Source organism: Ursus americanus, chromosome X (assembly GCF_024610735.1).
Source record: "Ursus americanus isolate L20-20 chromosome X, mUrsAme1.1.p, whole genome shotgun sequence".
Taxonomy (NCBI): domain Eukaryota; kingdom Metazoa; phylum Chordata; class Mammalia; order Carnivora; family Ursidae; genus Ursus; species Ursus americanus.
This window is the reverse complement of record NC_142164.1, coordinates 87,480,175-87,503,006: the sequence shown is the minus strand read 5'-3', so window position 1 is coordinate 87,503,006 and position 22,832 is coordinate 87,480,175. Positions and strand designations below refer to the sequence as shown.

General features: G+C 38.9%; 1 protein-coding gene across 8 annotated transcripts in view; it reads right to left on the bottom strand.

Moving 5' to 3' along the window:
• Positions 1-22,832, bottom strand: part of CASK (calcium/calmodulin dependent serine protein kinase) — a 349,106-nt gene that overhangs the window by 280,848 nt on the left and 45,426 nt on the right. For 4 of the 8 annotated variants that reach the window (XM_087859504.1, XM_087859498.1, XM_087859502.1 and 1 more), the window contains exon 2: positions 937-1,067. In XM_087859504.1, coding sequence (XP_087715630.1) covers positions 937-1,067 — 131 coding nt within the window. The remainder of the gene's footprint in view (positions 1-936; positions 1,068-22,832) is intronic. The other 4 variants (XM_087859505.1, XM_087859499.1, XM_087859501.1 and 1 more) reach the window with 1 other exon arrangement.

Sequence of the window (22,832 nt, the reverse complement as noted above, 5' to 3'; positions counted from 1 at the left end):
AAAAGTGTTTAAAAGCAATGATCCTGAAAACAGATCTACAGAAACAGATTAACTTGGAGCTCACAGTATATGGGATTCTACTTTCCAAAATTAGGATAACTGGATAAAGTATAAATTGGTTACTCTACCCTAGCTTTTCCAACTTCAACTATCAACTGCATTGTTCTTGGGAGAAGAAAAAAAAGCCTAAAGGAGGCTATCTTTTATTGGACTGTGAAAAAGCCTGAATTTAGAAGACAGGCTAGTTAGAAAAATAAATATAATCAATTGTGCCAGCTGAAGGAGGAGGACATGCGAACTATGGCTACATGAAGCTAGGAATTAAACCGTATAAAAAATAAGTAACTTTAAAACGCTTACCTACTGTTTAAAAACATTGACATGTAAATATGACTGACCATATCAACGTCTCAAAACCAAAGTTTAAGTCCTGCCTATCATAACCGTACTGATCTTTCAAATTTTCACATATATACTCTGAGTGACTTAAACCAAATGTGATATAGGAGTCTTTTAGTCCTATTAGACGATAATCCTAAAGGTGGTAAGTTATGGATCTGGAGGGAATTCATCTTAGTTTCTTTTGAACCTGCAATTACCCTATCTTTGCCATTACTTCCCCCTCCCTCCCTTCCCATCCCATCTTCCATACCACAGGACTCAAAATTAGACCCTACAAAAATATATATCCAGATTTCACTTTCTTCCTAGTCAAAAACCATAGGCCTAGAGCAATCTTACGTGGTTCTATAACTGTAAATTACTCTAGCTATCTTTCAAATACCATGTTCTAGAACTGACAAACTAGAATGTAATTTAAACTGTCTCCACCCACTTCCCACTATATTATACCCACCACCTCCCCACCCTCAGATGAAAGTTAGGTTGATAAATGGATTTTGGAGATGAAATAAAGCCAGACATCAAATAACTTACTTGAAATCCATCTCTTACCTTCTGTACTTAACCCTGGACTTGATGTGAACTTGGCTACATCAACAATTTTTACAGCAAATTGTTGCCCAGTTTCTCTGTTGATACATCGTCGTACAACACTGAAGGGACCCCTTTAAAAAAGAAAAAAAAAAAGGCCAAGTTTAATTCATTGCTTTTAATTAATGTCCCCATCAACACCTTACTGATGTTTCATTGTCTACTATGGCTGTAGTTTAAGATCAAATTTAAGTACCGTAATTTTGAACATATTTTTCTATAATCCATGAGGTAAATAATTTATAAGTTAAAGTTATTAAACCAGAATAGAAAACAAGTTTGCATTTCAAAATGACTTATAAAAATTCTAACTAGTATTCTTATATTCAAGGCAAATAATCTTTGTAACATTCTACATATATTATCAACATCTTAAAGTAAGAAATCACAGTGGTAGTGCACACAGCTTTTACCTTTTGAAGCAGAAACTTAAGTCATTCTTGACCCCTTCCCCTTTCACCTTCCCCACCACCTCCCCAATCGTCACTAACAAGTCCTACTGACTTTTTCTCAACTCTCTCTCAATCCCATCCACCTCTCTCCATGTATCATACCCTAGGTCTAAGGTACTACCATCTTCTGCTGGGACTACTGAAGAACTTGTTTCTCCCACTCATTCTTGGAGTCATGTTTTAAAAACGAAAATCTGATCTTATGTTTCTGCTCAAAATCCCAGAGAAAGAAGGTACTTTCAGTGCATATATTTGGCTAAGAACCGAAACACATAAGTAATTCCCAAATAAGAAAATACACCCCTGTAAAATCTCACCAAAAGACTTGAAGAGGCACTTCACAAAGAGAAAGCCCTGCATGATTTTGCCTCCAATAGCCTCTCCGGTCTCACAAGAAGTCAAAGAGAAATCTATCTTCCTTAAACTTCAAATTAGAATTGTTCTAAATTGCCATAGGAAAGGAAGTACTTTCTACCAGGAGAGCCCCTGGTCTAGTCATTTGAGTCATCCAGCTCTCTCCCTCAATTGGTGGCTCTCAATACTGGCCATACAATTCAATCAACTGGGATGACTGATAAAACACCAATGCCCGGGCCCACACATTACATACACACACACGTGGGCATGCACAGTTCCTGTGATTAATAGTTATCACATAGGTATCTGAACCAAAGATAATCCAAAGATTGACTTGTACAGGTACATGCTTGAATTGACTACTGAATAATACAGAATACAATAGCAATATACCATAGCAATTTATGTGAAGGTGAGTATAGTTTAAGTCATCAAATACATGTACATTTTTACACATGTGTATTTCGCCCCCCTCAGGAAAAATAACACCCTCATTAGCTTTTACAGGTAAGAACAGTACATGTGGCTGCCCGTGGTCAATCAGCAGATAAGTTCTTCATTTATACTGGGGCACATGTGATCCTGCTTGCCTAAAGAAGTTTGTCTTTCTCTTAATTAGGGGACAAGGAAAAGAATATAATCTAACCCAGACTTAAACATTTCTCTAACATCATATGAATTAGTGGATTTCACTATGTCATCATCTGGACATCAATTATACCACAGCCTCAAATTTCTCTCTTCAAGCAACCTAACAAAGCTCAACTGGAAGGAAAAAAAAATGGCAATAATGTGGCTTTCAGAACTCCGAAGAAAGAGGACCTTTTTGATAACCACTCCAAACTGCTCAAAGATTTTGCCCTGAGAGAAGACAATATAACAAAGTGAGGCAGGAATCCCACAAATGGTTTCATTCTCAATCTGGATGTCTTATTTGTGACTACTTACCCTGACAACAGCAAGCAATTTCAGGAACTGCTTAATGTAACTGGTTTTTGTCCACACATAAACCCTTGGGATTCTATTTATATATACATTTGTGTAGTGTGCTTCAATTCACTATAGATCTTTTTGGAAAATTTCCAAGATCTGTATGTGGGATTATTCGTGGACAATAGAGTCAATTTTTCACTTGTTCCTGTTTGATGAAAGGTGAGGAAGGAAAGCATAGCTTCTCTCCCTGCCCTTTTAGTAATAGTAAAATGAAGAAAGCTACAGAGAAAGGAGGGAAAAGGGAATTCGGAGGGTGGGGGGAAAGCATTTAAGACTATGAATAAAAATCAAACCCAATCCTCAATTCTTTAGGCTAATTCTATAATGTGAGGCAAGGAAAAGGAATTTATTTATGAACTACTGATGACCTGAAGACAGATCAAAAAGTAAAGGATTTCAAGGGTCTGTCCCTCAATGGCACCCAGGGAGTCAGCAAAAGTGAATCAAATTTAGTACACAAAAAAAGACACTAAAATATACTTTTTCTTATGATTTAATCCAAGAGAGGGTATAATAAAGTGTGTGTAATGCAGTAAATGTTTTATACTTATTAATTATACTTGAATGATATTTTAAGGAACAGCAAAAATTCAGGAAGCCTGGGTCTGGCCATTCGTCTGGCCGAAACTCTTTCATGCTTGAAATCTCATCCTTACATTTTTTTAGTCTATGGTACAGTTGATTCTCGAGTATTTATGTGGGGGAAAATATTGACAGATAGTTGTAAGCCATCATCATAAGCTATTATCTTTCTCATATTTCTACTAATTCTGGCCAGCATGTTAATCAAAATGAAATAAGATAATTGATAGCATTTCAGATTTGATAAAATAGATGTTCTATGTTCAACTCTCTTAGAATAATGAATTTTGATTAAGATTGCAGTACAAGGTTCCATCTGAGGCAGGTGGCAGCTTGCAGAATTCTGTTTTTCAGTAAAAGGTCAATGAAACCAGAATATGTTGCAAGTGAATAAATATTGCTGTACCACGGCTAAGGTTTTGAAAAGAATGCAGCTGCGTCTCTATGCAGTCACAGAGTCCTCTCATCTGGTTTTCATTTATGTGAAGAAAGGTTAAGTCTAGGAAATGAGCAATTGAAAAAAAAAAGATTTATTTTAGAGAGAGAGAGAGAGAGCAGGGGGAGGGGTAGAGGGAGAGAAAGAATCCTCAAGCAGACTCCCTGCTGAGCAGGGAGCCCGACGCGGGGCTCGGATCTCAGGGCCCTGAGGATCATGACCTGAGCTGAAATCAAGAGTTGGACGCTTAACCAAATGAGCCACCCAGGTGCCCCGGAAATGAACAATTCTGATACCAAAAGTAAATACATCAAAAAAGACTAGAATTAAGTGAAATCAGGCTAGAATATAGTATGTTGGTTTTCAGGATAACAGATTTAACACAATGCATCTAATTTATTTTCCTCCCCAAACCCCACTAAAATGATACCAAAGGGGCTATCACTTTTTAAAAAGGACTAGGAGAAACTAGAGGAGACAACAGTAATACTCAAATTTGGGAAGCAAAAAACCAGATGGAGTAATGGTAACTAACTTAGCGGGGCCAGGAAAGCTGAAGTGCAAAGAGAAAATAAGGGAAGTTCATAAACCAAACCCATTCACACTCCAGAATCCTCAAGAAACTCTTGAACTGGCAGCACCAGATAACCCTGGAACTAGAGGTTAAGAGGGTGGGGCTAAAAGAACAGGTTTGAATGAAATCTCTAGAGAAGGAGTTAGAGTCCTAGATCCCCTCCATACCCATATTCCATCCCATTGCGCAACTGCCCTACAGTCATTCTACCAGAGATCTGCTCTAGAGAGAGTAAAACAGGGTCTGAGAACGGGGGGGGGGGGGCACAAGGCAGTTGAGGAAGTGGGTACTAGTAAATGGAAAGCAAGGGGATTGAGTGATCACACACAAACTGAATGCAGACAGCCCCACCCCTTTTTCCTCGTAACAGGGGGGACGTTAGAAGCTAGAGCTTTATCCTTCAGGCAGGAGAAGAAAGATTTTCTGTTGTCTATCCGACCAGGCCAGAAGGGAAAGACCTATAGATAATGACTTGAACTGCTCAAGGAGCTCCGCCCACAAGTTCAGAGCTCTCAATCAGCTTTCAGTCCCTCTACTGCAGGATTTCCAAACTCAGCACTACTGACATTTTGGCCTGGATACTTCTTTGTTGTGCGAGGATGTCCTCTGCGTTGTAGGATGCTTAATAGCAATCTGGGCAGCACCCCCTGACCCAGTTTTCACATCCAAAAATGTCTCCAGACATTGTCATATGTCCCCTGGGGGGCAAAATTCGCTCCGATCGAGAACCACTGCTCTATTCCTACTCATGAGTAGACCGCCAAACTCCCAAGATATCTGGAGAACAGTCTGTAATTTGGAAGACAGAGATCAATAAACAGAAAGAGCAACCTAGTCTCTCATGGCTCATTCCCCCTTCTGTTTACCCCACCTTCCCGCTTCCCTTTCTTCTCCTACCGATCTTCCTACTTCTTATGTTCCATAAATGAGTGAAACCATATGATAATTGTCTTTCTCTGCTTGACTTATTTCACTTAGCATTATCTCCTCCAGTCCCATCCATGTTGCTGCAAATGTTGTGAAATCGTTCTTTTTGATGGGATTGGGATAGGCCGGTGATGGGTATTAAGAAGGGCACATATTGCATGGTGCACTGGGTGTTATACGCAAGTAATGAGTCATGGAACTTTACATCAAAAACTAGGGATGTACTGTGTGGTGACTAACATAACATAATAAAAAATTATAAAAAATACAAGGAAAAAGATGAAATAAAACTTGACATCTTTGAAAAAAAAAAAAGAGCAACCTAAAGGAAGAAGACTAAACAAGAAAAAAAAAACACTTCAAACTATGAAACAAAAACAGAACTTTCAGAAAATAAAAAAAGGGCTCTTGAAAAAGAAACACCTTAAGAAATTTAAAACTCAATAGAAGGGCTAGAAGGTAACACTGAGGAAATGTCCCAGAAAGTAAAGCAAAAAGAACAAAAGAGATGGAGTGGAAGAACGCAGAAGAATTATCTAAGAAAATTTCCCAGAACTTAAACCATGAGTTGCCCAAATTAAAAGGAGCCACCAAATACTTGACAAAATAGATCACAGACCCATGTCCACACATGCCACTTGGAACTTAAGAGCACTGTGGGCCAGATTTTCCATTGCCAAAAGTGGAGGGACGGGTATGCTGGGAGGAGAGGATCATATGGTTCACAAAGAAAGACCTGGAAGCAGAACGGCTTCTGATTTCTCGATGGCAATACTAAAAACAAGAAGACAATAGAGCAACACCTTCAAAATCATGGAGGAAATTTCTAACTTTTAATTCTATATCCAGCCAGAAAAATCAATAATCACAAAGACATTTTCAGACATGAAAGAGCTCAATAAATTACTTGCAATGCATACTTTCTGAAGAAATTATTTTAAGATATGTTTGCCAAAACAAGAGACTACATCAGTAAAAAGGATGTCAAGAGACAGCAAAGAGGAGACCCAACACAGGAGATGCACAAAAGGAGCCCCCAGGAGTATAAGAGAGGGAGACCTCAGGCTGACAGCCAGGTGTCAAGGAGAGGTTAACCAGTTCAGACTGTGAGCTGTCAAAGATTCCCAGTGCCACTGATCCCCTTTCACTGATCCTCAAAACAAGGAAGAGTGGGTGTGCTGGGCCCAGATTCTTCTGTTTTGCTTTTCCTGACCAGGGGCTGTTAAGATTCCTGCTCTTCTCTGCTGCCTGGATTAGCAAAAGACTGTCATTTCAATCCACAGCAGTTGGCATACTCGTGAGAGCTGGAAGTGGGTCTCAGCGGACCGAAAAGCAGGAGAATGCAGAGCAGCCCAAGCCCCCTGACCATATCCTGCAGAACAGTAAACCAGCCCCCATACTATAGCACTGACGTACTGCCTGTGAGGAGCCCTGCGTCATGGGATTTACTTGGGACCTTGCCAACCGACCTCCCAGATGGGGGGGTTCCTATACACTCTCAGGGTATCTGAAGTCAGACTGTGAATGAGAGGTTCTGTTCAGCTTTTCTTCTCCTGAGAATCTCCATACAATACTGGTAACATTGCCCTTTCCTTGCATACCTGTTTGTCCTTACTACTCAGTTTTTAAAGACTAAATAATACACTGTTTGGGCATACATACCTACCTAGGTGGTAAAGCTATAAAGAAAACCAAAAGGAACGATTAATATAAGAGCCAGGGTACCAGTTGGGGGAGGGGAGAAAGGTTGTTTTGGGGGAGGGGCATACAAAGGGTTTTTAAAGGTACTTATTAATATTCCATTTCATCACCCGGATGATGGATTCATGAGTTTTCATTTCACTATTATTCTTTAATACACAGTATTCTTTAATACACATACTTTATACAATCTTCCGTACATATATTTCCTAGTTTAAAAAATGTTTTCAGGGCTTAGAGGTAAATCCTTAAGATCTTGCTAAACAAAGGTCTTAATTTTTTTACATATCTGTACAAATTATTTTAAGTGACTTGATATATGTAAATTAAAAAAAACAATGTATCTCAAACATGATAAAGTTAATATGAATTATGTTCATTGTAACAGTATGAACTTCTTGTCCATATCACAGGCCTAGAAGCTTCATTTCTCTATAACAAATTATGCAATATATCACAAGGATACAGGAAAACCACAAAGAAAAAGAATTACCAATTAACAAAAGGAAAGAAAAGGATGGGGGAAGTGAAGACCAAGAACAAATTCATGTTATATATATATATATATTTACACACACACACACACACAGTTGATACACACTCAAGCCTCATTATTTGAGAGTATGAAGTCACTTACTAACATTTGTAACCCCAAATCAATACCCACTGCACTTTCACAGTCATTCACAAACACACGCCTAACACTGAAATATTTGAGTCACCCGATGTGGATGTTACCAGCTAAGGGTGAACAAGGTGACACCTGGCCTTCTTGTTTCAGCTGTCATACTGTAAGCAGGTGTCCTTTTTGCCGTTTAGTGCATTTTTTACATTTTGTGCTTTTTGTTGATCACTTCACTGTTTAAAATGGCCTTTAAGGGTAATGCTGAAGGGCTGTCTAGCATTCCTAACTGCAAGAAGGCTGTGATATGCCTTAGGGAGAAAATATGAGTGTGAGATAAGCTTCATTCAAGAATGAATTATGGAGGGGCGCCTGGGTGGCTCAGTCGTTGAGCGTCTGCCTTCGGCTCAGGGCGTGATCCCGGCGTTCTGGGATCGAGCCTCACATCAGGCTCCTCTGCTGGGAGCCTGCTTCTTCCTCTCTCACTCTATCTGCCTGTGTTCCCTCTCTCACTGGCTGTCTCTCTTTCAAATAAATAAATAAATAAAATATTTTTAAAAAAAATGAATTATGGAGCTGATAGTCATGGTTTGATGTTAATCAATCAACAATATATAGGAAATAAGGTATCTTCAAATAAAAATACACATAAGACAGGTTATATGCATTGATTAGTTGAAAATGTGACCAAAGGCTCAAAGGAACCTAACCCTGTATTTCCCCTAGGAGCAATGGTTCAGCATACATTCAGTGTTTGGGGCAACTTCATAGAACATGACTACCACAAATAATGAATATCACCTGTGTGTGTGCATGTGTGCATATACATACACACATATGTATTTGTATTATGTAATGTATATTTATAATATGTAGTATTATGTTACATGTTTTTAGAATATAAACTCAATAAGTACCTGGTATATATTAGACCCTCAATAAGTATTTGGTGAATGATGTATCAAAAACTAGGAATGAGGAAGCCCCTGATAAATTTATCATACCACACAATTTTACACAAGCATATAAAACTGAAAAATCATGGGACTTCTAGCTATTTCTCTACCAATTTACTAAGTCTGTATTTTCCTATGACTTTCTATATAGTTCCTATGTTAGTTGAGGGAAATAAATGGTGGGTGGGTAAAAAGGAAACAAACTAAAAATATAATGACATTAGCAGTAAGAATAATATCTTAAGAACTACAGTCTATAGACACACACACACACACACACACACACACGTATGTGTGTCTACAGAATATATATAATACCTAATAAAGGTAACAGTGGTCTTTTCCTCTTATTTCAGCATTGTTGGTCATTGCCACTAAAGAAGAGCTCATATGTATCATTCTATCAAGAAATTCTTTCCCTGTCTTCCTATAGTTTTCTGGCAGTGATAGGACAGAAATGTTGTTCTGACACTTGTTTTTCTCTTTAATACTTCTGGTACCACCCCCACCTCCAACACACACACACTTACATATACACACCAAGCTGGGTTACTTTAGGTAGGTACAGTGACTAAACCAAAGGAAAAAAGCTTGCCTAATCATAGCTACTACTAAAGAAACACACATGAGATGGAAAATTATTAAAATAAAAGTCTCAGGAACTGTTGCCTAGATGTTAACAGTTAAAGACCTGATACTTTGAAGAATTAAGTTCAGTACAATTCAGATTGTTCCTTGAAAATAGAAAGGGGAGGCTTATTTGAAAATTTGGCAGTCGATCTCCAATAAGCTAACAGAACAAATCTAGCACAACTGTCAAAGCTGAGTAATTCAAAGAGTTAAGACTAACGTTTACTAAACTTGGTACTTATATTGGCATAATTAGTACCTCTGTCAAACCTTGATAGTTCAGTGATAAGTTTAGTAGACCTTTCTTTAGATTTTATGTAGCACACCATTCTCTGGTCTGAATCTACATAGGATATATTCACCACTTATGAGAGGACTGACTACAGAGTATACATAGCAATTTCTGCTCATCCAAAAGTTCTGGAAAACTTGATTGATACGTTTTTGTGTGTATGTGTGAGTGCATGTGTTTGAAGGGCTAGTTTAGGGCCATAGTAGAAGGGTATCGTCTCTCAGTCTTTGTTAGCTCATATATGATGGAGCATGTATCATTGCCAAGAAGAGAAAAAATATTTTTTAACAGATAAGAAACAGGAAGAAGAGCAAAGGAGAAAAGAAAGGAAAAAAGCAAAACATATGAAGAACTGTAAAATAAACACACCCCAAAGTAAGAATTCTGACATGGTTGTACACATTTAGGCCTTTTCAGCTAAATATATAAAGAAATTTCAAGATATTGGATATCGAAGCACTGACATTAAAAAATTCTATTGATATTTGCACATTTTATTCATTTACTTCATTTTCCCCCATGGAAGACCAATAAAAAAAAACCACAGAAAACAAAAGATTAATAAAGCAATTCTTGTCCTCAGGAAACACCTAATCTGAACAGATTGCTGTTGGTACGTATACATGATTTTAGTACATTGTTATAGAACAAGGAATTAAAACAGTATAAAACAGTATAATATCAAGAGTTTATTATCTGTGGATAGGAAGGTGTTCAGAGGAAGCTTCTATGAGACAGAAACACTTAGGAGGGTTTGGAAACATGAATACATTTTTCATGCCAACAAGGGGAAGGGGAAAATTCCAGAAATTAGTAGGAGCATGTGGAACAGTCTATAGAGCTAGGTGAAAGCATGGTTTGTGCTGGATACTACAAGCTATTTGGTACTGCTGGTGTGAAAAACTGGACGGTGAGAAATAGCTGGAAAGGGAGAAAGGCAGAAGAGTGGAAGATGGGTTGAAGAATGAATGGGGGCCAGTTAGGAAGTTACTACATTAGCCCAAGCATGAGGTGACAAACACCTAAACCAGTACAGTAGAGGTAACTGAGATACTTAAATTGATAACATAGTGGGGCGCCTGGTTGGCACAATCAGTTGAGAGACCGACTCTTGGTTTCAGCTCAGGTGGTGATCTTGGGGTTGTGGGATCGAGCCCCGTGTCAGGCTCCATGATCTGTTCGGAGTCTGCTTAGGACTCTCTCCCTCTCCTTCCGCCCCTCCCCCTATGCTCACACGTGCACACTCTCTCTCAAATAAATCAATCTTTTTAAAAAATTGACAATGTAGTGAATGATCAACTTAGGGGTCAGATGAAAGAATGACTTACAGATTTCTGGCAACAGTTACTGAGTAAGTAATGATACCATCAAATGAGAGAGGGGCTACATGACAAAGAGCTAGTAGAAAACTGACAAAGAAGACACATGGTTGTGTTTTGAAAATACTGATTTCCAAAATATTGATTTCCATGAAATATCCAGGCAGAGATCTACAGAGGACAATTAGAAATATAACGTTCAAGGAAGGGGTCAACATGTAGGTGATGAAGACAACACCAACCACCATTGACAGCATACCATTGCCAAGCATGCTAAGAACTTTATATGGATTCTCTCATTTGTAACATATATCATTATTTATCATAACAGCTAAGAAACTATTAGCCCCATTTTATAGATTAGGAAAACTGAGGCCAAGACAGGTTATCTAGGCCAGAGAGTGAATGGTAGAGTCAGGACTAGAACCAAGACATATAGAACTCCAAGATCTAAGCTCTCAATCTCTATACTCCCTAAGGAGGCATGAATGAACAGGAGGTAACTTAAGCCATTCATGTGAACAAGATTACTTAAGAGTACAGACCAAAAAGGACAGAAGACAGAGTCCCAGAAAACATGAACAAATCTGATTTCTCCGAAAGGAATTGCTGGAAACATCCTGCAGAAAGACTGCAAGAAGCCCAGAAAGAAAAAAAAAAAAGTGCTAAAGGCAAGGTCTTAGAACATAGTATGTTATAGAAATACAGACACAAAGGCCAAGTGCTTAGCAGGGTCTGCCCTAGGCGTGAACACAGGGATTCTCCCCATTCCTCTCAGGGCAGGGACGAGAAAAGCCTAATTTTCATTCTTAAATTAGGAGCTGCACATTCCCATTGTTATTTCCTAAAGGTGGGACTATATATCAGAAACTGACCCAAAGGAAATATTTAGTAGAGAAACAACTTTTTGGAAACTTACTCCTAACTTTCTACTAGTGTTTGTGAACTTAGTTACTTATAACTAGTACTAAAATTATCACAATTGTCAAATTCTGCATGCATACTCTAGTCTTTATAAACTGAAACTAAAAATTATGGAAGGCTGGCAGTATGAGGTTACATTGTAAATCATATTTATAAAAGGAGTGTGTTCTGTTAGTATGCTACTAACATAGTTCTCCAAACGCTACATCATTTCTGTAATAGTACTGTTGTCTGCCATTAACTACTATTTGGGCCCAGAAGTTACTATCTTCATTAACAGATTTTTTTTTTCCAGTGATACTTCTGCAGAGTACTGTTAATCTCTTCCCACTCAGAACCACGTTTTATGGATCTCCATAACAAGTCAGACCTAATTCTGAATTAAATAAAATTATCTCATTTAAATTACATAAATTAGCGAAAGAAACGTCAAAGCCAGCAATACGCTATTATTCATTTTAGTTGCGATAGGATTATGCCAAGTTTATATAGCAGCACAGAAACAAAAATGGATTTAGCTAACACTCTAAATTGGGGTTTCCCAAATTGGCATCTTGTGGAGTCCTTAAGGAATAAAAGTTTTTCTGTCAAGTTTGGCAAACACCATATAAAATATTTACCCCCCCATCCCTGCCCCATATTCACATTACATATCAGCAGCTAAGCCCTGCAGTCAGAAAACCAACATCTCTCTCCTCCACCCTCTACTCCCATCACCCACATCGCACTTATTAATCATTAGTGTTCCCTGGAAAGCATGCTGGACTGGTGATCTAAATTTTAATATTTATAATCACACTACAAATTACGAAGTTGTAAAGGCTGTAAGCCATTCAGATTTCAAACTTTTCTCTGAAACAAATATTCTCCCACCCCCACAGGGCATATAAATTGTTTAAATTCTTACAGAGAGGGAGATAATCAAATTGTTTGCTTAGTAAAGGATGGAAAAGATTTAACTATGCAATTTAAATGTCTATTCATTAATACTCCCAAAAGTAATTTACTTTTTTTACAATTGTTAATATAAGCATATTCAGCAGGCAATAACGTAACCTCTGGTCTTTTAACCAAAAAACAGTTAACAAAAAGGCAAAGCATACAAAGGAAATAAGCATTTATACCTAATTACCCAGCTCAGTGCAGGGCAGCAGAAAATAGGTTTTGAATCATAATTGTAGTAATCAGTTTCTAGGTCTAAAGGAGGAGATGATCTGGAAAATAACTGCTTTAGGGGAAAAAAATCAGAAAATAAGAGTATAAAATAAGTGGATATAAACTGTTTAGGCAAGACAGTAAAATCAAATATTCAAACAGTTGGGGAATTTTTCAAGTTAGGTAAAAAAGCAAAGTCCCTGCATGTTACAAGGAATATTCAAGTTAGTAAAGCTTATTTTTAATCAGTTTCCCGGGGATGGATCAACCGTTCAGTGCTCACGTAAGGACTTTCTTTTAATCACTAAGGCACGTAATAGAGTGCAGAGCACGACAAGAAAAGGGCCAGCATATTCCTCAACGCGTCTGAAACTGAACTCCTGAGCTTTTCAATCTCCTTTCTCTGATCTCTCCACATTTCCTTCCAGTTGCTTAGCCAAAACCTACGGTGCCATTCTTGATCCCTTTCTTTCACATTCCAATTCCGATTCATTAGGAAATGCTCTTGGCTCTACTTTGCTGAGATTTTTATTTTCATTTGTTTCAAGAAAATGTGTAACCAACTGTTGGAATAGTTTTATGACAGCTGAATTAAAACTCCCATAATTCCAATATCTGATTCAAAGTCGGTACTGGCCTCAGTTGAAGGCCTTTTCTCATTCAAATTGTGGTTTTCCTGGTGCTTAGTAAATATCTTGGACACTGTGGTCTTTATTAGACTCTTGATCAAAGAATCTTCTATCTTAGCAGGCACTCGCCCTGTTTAGGTTTAGTATGTAAGTTCTTGAGTTCTTTGTGGGCTTCAGTTTTTTTTTTTTTAAAGATTTTATTTATTTATTCGACAGAGATAGAGACAGCCAGCGAGAGAGGGAACACAAGCAGGGGGAGCGGGAGAGGAAGAAGCAGGCTCATAGCGGAGGAGCCTGATGTGGGGCTCGATCTCACAACGCCGGGATCACGCCCTGAGCTGAAGGCAGACGCCCAACCGCTGTGCCACCCAGGCGCCCCGTGGGCTTCAGTTCTAATGACAGTTGTTTGGTTTTCTGATCCCTTAAGTGCTGTTTTGGTCTGCTTCCTCTTTCCCGTGCTGCTGGAGGCTCCCAGTCAAACCCTGCTGATGCCGTCTGCAGGGTTTGCAAAAGGTGCCTTCCAGGACCACTTGCTCTCCCTGGGCGACCTCGAAGGAGAGCAGGGTGCAGTCGGAAGCTACCAGGCCTGGGTCTTCTTCTGCCATGGGGTGGAGGGCAGGGGAACAAACAACTCCTGCTACCATTGCCTGGCCTTTGTTCTTGTTGAGGCTGTAGGCAGATCAGAAGGGGGGCTGAAATGGCCAGGGCTCTGATGCTGCTGGCAGATCAGACCACCCACCAGGGTCCCAGGCTTTGCCATTCTTGCTGGGGCGGTGGGCAGATCAGACTGCCCACTGGGCTCTAGGTGTGGGGTCCAAGTCTCTGTTGAGCTTCCCCTTACCTGGGGAAAGGGGCTAGAGAAAACAGGCTTTTGTTTTTGTTTTCTATGCCCTTTGGTGGATCTGGGCAGTAGGTCTCTCCGGTACCCAGTCTAGGAGTAAATGGGAGGTAAAAAAAGAAAACCCACTGAATTCCCCACATTGTCATTCCTCAAGTACTGCTACCTTCTTTCCAGTTCTGAGTCCTTTTATTACTGTCAGTTAAATAACTTCCAAGGCATTTATAGTTGTATTTATAGGGGAGTGGCAGGAAAAAGTGAATCTAAACCATCTTGTTCCAGAAATGGAAGTTAGTGTATTTTCAACTCTTCCATTCTGGCTAGTATGTGGAGTCCATTCTATTCAAAATTTGGGGATGAGTTACAGTTCTTTTATGTCCAATATAGCCAGTTAAAAATAGCAGCCATTAAACTCGTCAGGTCCATGCTATAGTTTTCCATGAATCCTGGATCAGAATTTTAGAGTCTCAAGTAACTGATGTTTCTCAATCTTCTGTGGTTTGAGGAATACTGAACTAGACAAGATATACTAGAATAGGGGTACCTTTCTGTTGTCTCCACACACATGTGCACACACATTCATACTTGCACACTTGCTCACCCTGGCAGCCTTCTGGAATCTAAAAGGAGATCTAAGATACCAGGGTCTTTTCAGTGTACTTTAGTCATGGCGTATTGGTTGGAAAATGGTGTTTTTAATAATCTCATTATTTGCTCTTATCTATTAAAGAAAGTAAGGAAAGTTAGGGGTCATAGTAATCCACATAAATAAGGTGATGCATAATTGTAGATCAGCTCTCAATAAAGGATATGTTGGGTGACTAAACTAGTACTTTGAGGGCAGGGATTTTTTCTTATCCACCTTGTTTCTCTAGTATATAGAACTATGGGTGACATTATGCTAGTGGAGATGCAAATGTTTTCTGCATGGACAAAAAGACTCAAATCCATTTAGAATGCACAAACACGGGTGTCATCTTCGAGACACATTAGTGTAGTTATATTTTATTTCATCTAAATTATAGTTAATAACTTTCTAGCTCTTTAATCTCTTGGAGATTTTCACTTCTCCAGTAAAAATAAAACTTTTAACTTGTCAATGCCAATTACTGAGAGGCAGGCAAAAGTTGTAAAATCATATGACATCTCAATTTTTAAATACTTCTTCAAAAATACATTCTTCTGTTTTACTAGAAATGTTACATGCCGATTCAAATTCTTTCTAATGCTACCGTAATTAAAACTCAAAAAGCAGACTTTTTTTTACTTCTAACATGGAGTAACATCTGTTCTTAAACACTTTGTTTTAATGATTTAAAACAGGCCTTGTAAACTTGAGGCATTTTACAAAAGCAGTATTTTGTAATGGCAGAGACCCAAACATAGCTCCTAAAATTCAGAAAGCTTTTCAACCCTAAAGTTTATAAAATCAGCTGTGATAATGATTAGCTCAAAATCAATTCAAGCTTTTTGTTTACTTGAATGTTTAAACAGTTGACTAAAACAAATTTCGCTTTGTATAATCTGACAAGATTAAATATGAGCCTCGATCACAATAACAGTTTACCACAAGATATAACCAAATGGAAATAAACTACTTTTATTCATATGATCACTTTTTTTGATGAAATCACAAGTAAATAAACTCAATTAAGACTTAGAAGATAAAGAAACTCCGTGGCTCCTAATTAATGCTCGACTGAAGACTAAATTTTAAGCACAGGCTTAAATCAGTAAATAGACATAGGATGAGATGATAGAAACATTCTATAACCAATGACTAATCATCCATCCATTAAAAATCAATACATATGCAATTACTATTTACTGTCCCTTAACCAAATCCTTTATTTTATAGCAGCCATTAGGGGAAAAAATAAGGAAAGAAGCATGCAGAATATCTAACACAGATACTAAACAGATGGGTTGAGATCACATAAAAGAACACGATGTTTTTAACATATGAATATTTTTGGGCAGCTCCACTGAGTGACCACTGAAATTTCAAAAGGGAAAAAATTATTCTAGTAGCCAAGAATCCTTGCATGTTAAAACTGCATAATGAACTTACAACTTCCTTTTGGCATGCCCACGCAACCTAGAGGTATAAATACGCCAGCTGCAAATATCCCTCAAGTATGAAAAGTCCCTTTGAGAGAAGACACTTCAACTCTTGATAGACTGTTTTCCTCTTTGAATCAAAGCCATCACAGCATAAACAGGGGCTTCGGAATTCAAAAGACTTGGGGCTGAATCCTGGATCTGCCCCTTACTATGATGACACTTGGTCGGTTATTCAGGCTCTCTGGGTCCACTTTATTTAAACTGTGAAAGAGATAACAGCTACTTCAAAGAGTTCTGAGGAGATAAGAGAAAGCGTATAGGCCTGTGCCTGGCACATATGCACAGAGGGGACTTCCTCAGGGGGTCATTTGTTACTGACAAGTATCTCTTTACTTCTCCTCCCCTACAAAATCGGAGACATCTCCCAAATTATTAAGGTGCCATTCCACTATCAAAACCAAGAGTCAGGAAAGAACCAGGGAGAGGACTGTTCCTATTAACAGTGAAACAGGTAACCAGGACCAACATTCCTACTGAAGAATAAAATAAAACCCAGATGCACACACACACCCTTTCTCAAAAGTATAAATATCTCATAAGGTATTTAAATTTTGCCAGTTGATAATAGACACATGAAAAAATGTTCAAAATCATTAGCCATCAAGGAAATTCAAATCAAAACCACACTGAGATACCACCTTACGCCAGTTAGAATGGCAAAAATAGACAAGGCAAGAAACAACAATTGTTGGAGAGGATGTGGAGAAAGGGGATCCCTCCTACATTGTTGGTGGGAATGCAAGTTGGTACAGCCACTCTGGAAAACAGTGTGGAAGTCCCTTAAAAAGTTAAAAATTGAGCTACTCTATGATCCAGCCATTGCACTACTGGGTGTTTACCCCAAAGATACAGACGTAGTGAAGAGAAGGGCCATATGCACCCCAATGTTCATAGCAGCAATGTCCACAATAGCTAAATCGTGGAAGGAGCCGAGATGCCCTTCAACAGATGACTGGATTAAGAAGTTGTGGTCCAGAGGCGCCTGGGTGGCACAGCGGTTAAGTGTCTGCCTTCAGCTCAGGGCGTGATCCCGGCGTTATGGGATCGAGCCCCACATCGGGCTCCTCCGCTATGAGCCTGCTTCTTCCTCTCCCGCTCCCCCTGCTTGTGTTCCCTCTCTCGCTGGCTGTCTCTATCTCTGTTGAATAAATAAATAAAAAATCTTTAAAAAAAGAAAAAAAAAAGAAGTTGTGGTCCATATATACAATGGAATATTACTCAGCTATCAGAAAGAACGAGTTCTCAACATTTGCTACAACATGGACGGCACTGGAGGAGATAATGCTAAGTGAAATAAGTCAAGCAGAGAAAGACAACTATCATATGATTTCTCTCATCTATGGAACATAAGAACTAGAATGATCGGTAGGGGAAGAAAGGGATAAAGAAAGGGGGGGTAATCAGAAGGGGGAATGAAACATGAGAGACTATGGACTATGAGAAACAAACTGAGGGCTACAGAGGGGAGGGGGGTGGGGGAATGGGATAGGCCGGTGATGGGTAGTAAGGAGGGCACATATTGCATGGTGCACTGGGTGTTATACACAACTAATGATTCATCGAGCCTTGCATCGAAAACCGGGGATGTACTGTATGGTGACTAACATAATATAATAAAAAATCATTATTAAAAAAAAAAAAAGACCAAAAAAAATTAAAAACTTCTGGCAACTCAAAAAAATAAATAAATAAGTAAGTAAGTAAGTAAGTAAGTAAGTAAGTAAATAAATAAATAAATAAATAAATAAATAAATTTTGCCAGTTGAAGATCTAGGAGACCAAGAGAACCCACAGCAGTAAGCTCAGCTACACACAGCTTCTTTTGTCTACAGGGCAACTCTCCACTCCTGAGAAGGAGCTGCCTCACAGGACTCATATGGCCTCATAGGAATGGGCGAGTAAAAAAAGCCTTGCAATTTACCTGAGAAACCAATCCCCACTTTGTTCTGGTTTCTTCTGAAAAACTATGGCTAGGGTGGAGGTGAACCAAAAGCCAACCTAGCCTTGCATGAACTTGGGAGTGTGGCTCCTTCTTATCTGGTAGCCCACAGAATCTCAAACCTTAAAGTTGGATTAGGGCATCCCTGGCCATGAACTCTCCCCCACAACCCTAGCAAGGCAAATCCTCTCTTGAGAAAGACACTGCCATCTTAGTATGAGCAAGAATTGGAATAAGGGACAAAAGAAAAACACCAAAACATGAGATACTGGGGAAAAAAAATACAATAGCCAAAATTTAAAACTCATACAATGGACTTCTGGGAGGTGAAGTTAAGAATTAGTAAAGGGGAATACAAGTCAGAGGAAATGATCTGGAATACATCATGGAGAAAAACAAGAAAACAAAGAACAAGGTAAGAGACTCGATGAACAGAAGATTTAATGTATGTTAATTGGGGTCCCCGGCAGGAAAGAAGACAATGAGGTCAAGGCAATATTTAAGAAAATAGCGGAGAACTTTTTTGTAGAATGCTTTCACAGAATATTCAGAAATGTCTAGCCACAAATTCAAGACTCCCAGTTAATCACAGAATAAATAAAATCTATACCTAGACACATCATAGGAAAACAAAGACAAAGAGAAAATAACCAGAGGTTAAAAAAAAAAGATTATCTTCAAAGAAGTGACAGTTTGACAGCTGACAACAGAATCCAGAAGACAATGGAACAATTCAATGAGATGAAATAAACTGTCATCCAAACAATTTTATACCCAGGGACTTCAATCATGAAAGCAAAGCTGAACACACACTGAAAGAGTATGTCATAGCAGACCCACATTAAGCCAATGTCTAGGAGGGAAAATTACCCCCGATAGAAGGTCGGAGATGCAAAGAATGAAGAGCAAAGTAAGACATAAATATATGGGTAAATCTAAATACAGACTGCGTAAAACAATAATGTCCTGTTGGTGTACAAATATAGGGAATTAAAATGTATGACAAATATTAAATCAAGAAGGAATAAAGTTCCAATTTCCTAAGATCCTTGCACTGGCTGAGATAAAGGTAATAAAGACTTCCCAGTATTACACTCCTTAAGTGCATAATACAAGTTATTTTAAGGGTTACCACTGAAAGAACAGAAACAGTGCCTAAATTCCAAACTAAGTGGGGGAGGGAACGGAGTGACAAAAAAATAATCACATAAGAAAAAAATGAATGAGAACAGGCAGGACAAGCGAAATACAAAATACCTTTAAACTCAAGTATATTACTACCATGTGCTAGAAACGTGAAAAAAAAATATACAGACAACAAACAAAATAAGGAAATTATAAAGTATATTAAAAGGAGATAGGTCTATAGGAAAAAACAGTTAACATTCAGGAATTGCGAACACTAAGGTGGGCTGGGGCAGGTTTTATTACTGAACACGGTAGTCAGGGTAAGCCTCATTAAAAACGTAGCCTCTGAGCAAAAGACTCCTTCCTTTTCTACGGCTGACCCAAAGGCACATACCTCCAGCCACAGCTCTGGGCCTGCCATCGCGGGCACCATTATGTTCAATGTATTGTATCCTGTCCATATCTGTCACCTTTAATTTTGTCACTTTAACTGTTTCTATTCCTAGTACTTCGGCAATTCTTACTAAGATTCATTGTTTCTGAAAGCATGTCATAGAGTGGAGAAATCTTACACTTTCCAAATTAAATAAGTCAAAATCTCCACAAGTAAGTATTCCTTAAGCAAAACGCCTAACAAAATGTGACGGATTCTGGTCTACTTTTCCTGTCTAGCGCTTTTATCCCATTTCCTACGAGTAGATGAGCCATCGCACAACCTAATAAATCCTTCCCTCTCCCTGAAATGCAAAATGAATTCTGATAAGATTTTGTGAAGGAAACAAGTAAGAATTTTTGGTTGATTATGTTGCACTTGGTTGGCACCCTTCTTGAAAGGGCTCTGATAACACAAGGACGCCAAGGTCATGAAACTCGCAATCCACCTACTAGCACGACCTGGCTGCTGAGGCACAACTCGCTACCAGTGAACTCAGTAAGTGGAAGAGACTCTTGCTAGTCCTTTTCGGGCCAGAGACTGAGCTTATCGTGGGCTAAAACAAGCCATTTGAGAGAGCTGGCCTTTGGCACGGACTCTCCTCCCATTCTGGATTCCCTCTCCTCACTTGGCGCTAGCCAACGGCCCTCTCTTCCTCTGTGCTGGCTGCCAGTAATCACTGACAACACAAGCAGACTGGCGGGTGGCGGGGGTCTGTCCCTTAGAGAGTCCAGAAGGAAAGATGTCAGTGGCAGGTGCTCTAGGAGGAGCTCGTAGAGGACTCTGTTGGCCAGTTACCTCCACTGCTAAGAGAAGATGGGCACTCACGGGCTAAACCAGACTGGAGATCAGGGTCCAGGGGACTCAGAGCAGGGACGGATCTGAAGAGGACAAATGTTATCCAAGAACTGAGAAAGTTCAAATCCGTGGAACTCATCTGGAACTAATCCTGTATAAGATGTCTAAACACAATAGCTGAGGTCATAGGCTCCCTCGGTTTCCTCCTGTGCCCTCATAATGATCAAATACTTTGTGGCTGAGGAGTAAAATAAGTGAAAAGCTTACAGGGAAGTGCTTTTGTCAGAAAAAAATGACAAACAAAAGGTCTGAAATCATGCTGTTTGAATAGTATCTAAAATACAAGTCTTCAGAAGAGCTTTTTATCCAAAATATTTAGTCATTCTACTAAATTTTAGCAAAAAGAAGACATCACTATTTCTGACCTTGACTCAATTCTGACCCGACTCAAAGAATAGCCTGAGAAGCAAATGCAAAGTTATGCTGACCTTGCTTTCTTTCCCGGGAAGAAAGATGAGAATTCAATTATGTCGCCTAGAAAGACGTATTTATACCGCTTAACGTTCAATGCTCCAAACAAAAGGCTAATACTGAAGTAAAAGGTGAAAAATGCATACCAAGAACCAAGACTTTAAAACAGTACATCTGGTATGCAATTCATTGTAGGGCTGTAGGCAATTAAGGTTTCCTCAAACATCTTTCACAGAGCCAGCTACAACAGAGGAGAAGAAAGGAGTTCCACTGCACAGTTCTATTTTATTTTGGCTGTAATACGATCAGTAAATAATACTGTAAGCACTGAATAACAAAGAGTTTATCAGTTGGGGAAAAAAAAATCACAGAACACAATTCTTTCTAGGGAACACATCAAAAAAGCCATCACCATGTCATTTGTCGGAAAATTCTGGTACTTCCACAGTACACAAATGCAGAGTTACTGTCCTTAATGAGATTGCAGTTTGTCACTTCCATGTAACAGCTGGATTTTTGAGCTTGTTTTATACCTCCGATTTACCACAAATACCTTGCTGATCTATAATAACAAACAATCCAGACAGAGTACTATACATCTGCTTTCATTTCTTGGACAGATAAAATAGGCCTCAATACCAGCTGAGGACATCATATTAGGGCTGGATATCTCATTTACAGGTGATATGCTATTGATCAAGACTAATCATTCTTTTTGAAAGAGATCACTCAGCTTAAACCTTAACTCTAGTTAGTAAAATGTATTTAGGTGATCAGAAAATAAAGATGGTTGTACTGATCGGTGGAATCAGCAAAGGCTGCTATTTCGACCACTCCCCAGGATAGTCTCGGACTTTGCCGTAATGCTGCTTTTCACAGAACCGAGACAAGCATGAATGGCAGCAGACTGCTTACTGGTTTAGAGGAGTACTTGATTCAAATACACAATGCTTTGTGTTGTCCAATCTGAACAAAGCATTACAGGAATTAAACTATCAACCATTGTACACAATGCTAAAACTATCAGAGCAAATCTGTTTTTACTGCCTTCTCTAAAAATCTTAAAGAGATTCCACCCCTAAACCAGGAAGTCACAGCTAAGAGAATAGTTTCAGTAATGTGCTCTTTAAAAAGTGAAGTTCTGTACTTCTATCTTTGCCCATAGTAGAACCGATCAGCGACAAAGCATATTTGAAAACCATCATACTAGATGATGGTTGTTGCCGTGTATTTATAGAAGAACCTTTTACTTCTTCTATACTAGAAGAACCTTTTGGTTCTTCCTTAAATTTCAGTGAGCCTTCTTTATAGCCTGTTACAGCCTTCTTGTCCTGTCAAAGCTCCTGCTCTCGAGGAGTCAGTTTCCTTAGAGCATTTGCAAAACCTGAAATGGTTTTGATAAGCAGGAACCTTCTTCCTGCTCCCACCTTTGACTCCTCATGCAGAAAACATCTTGGTTTACTCTCAGCCTCAGCCATGCTACTCTCCTTACCATCAGAAACCTCACTACGGGGGTACCTTCACTCCTAGTCACTTAATGAGCCACAATCTACCTCTGC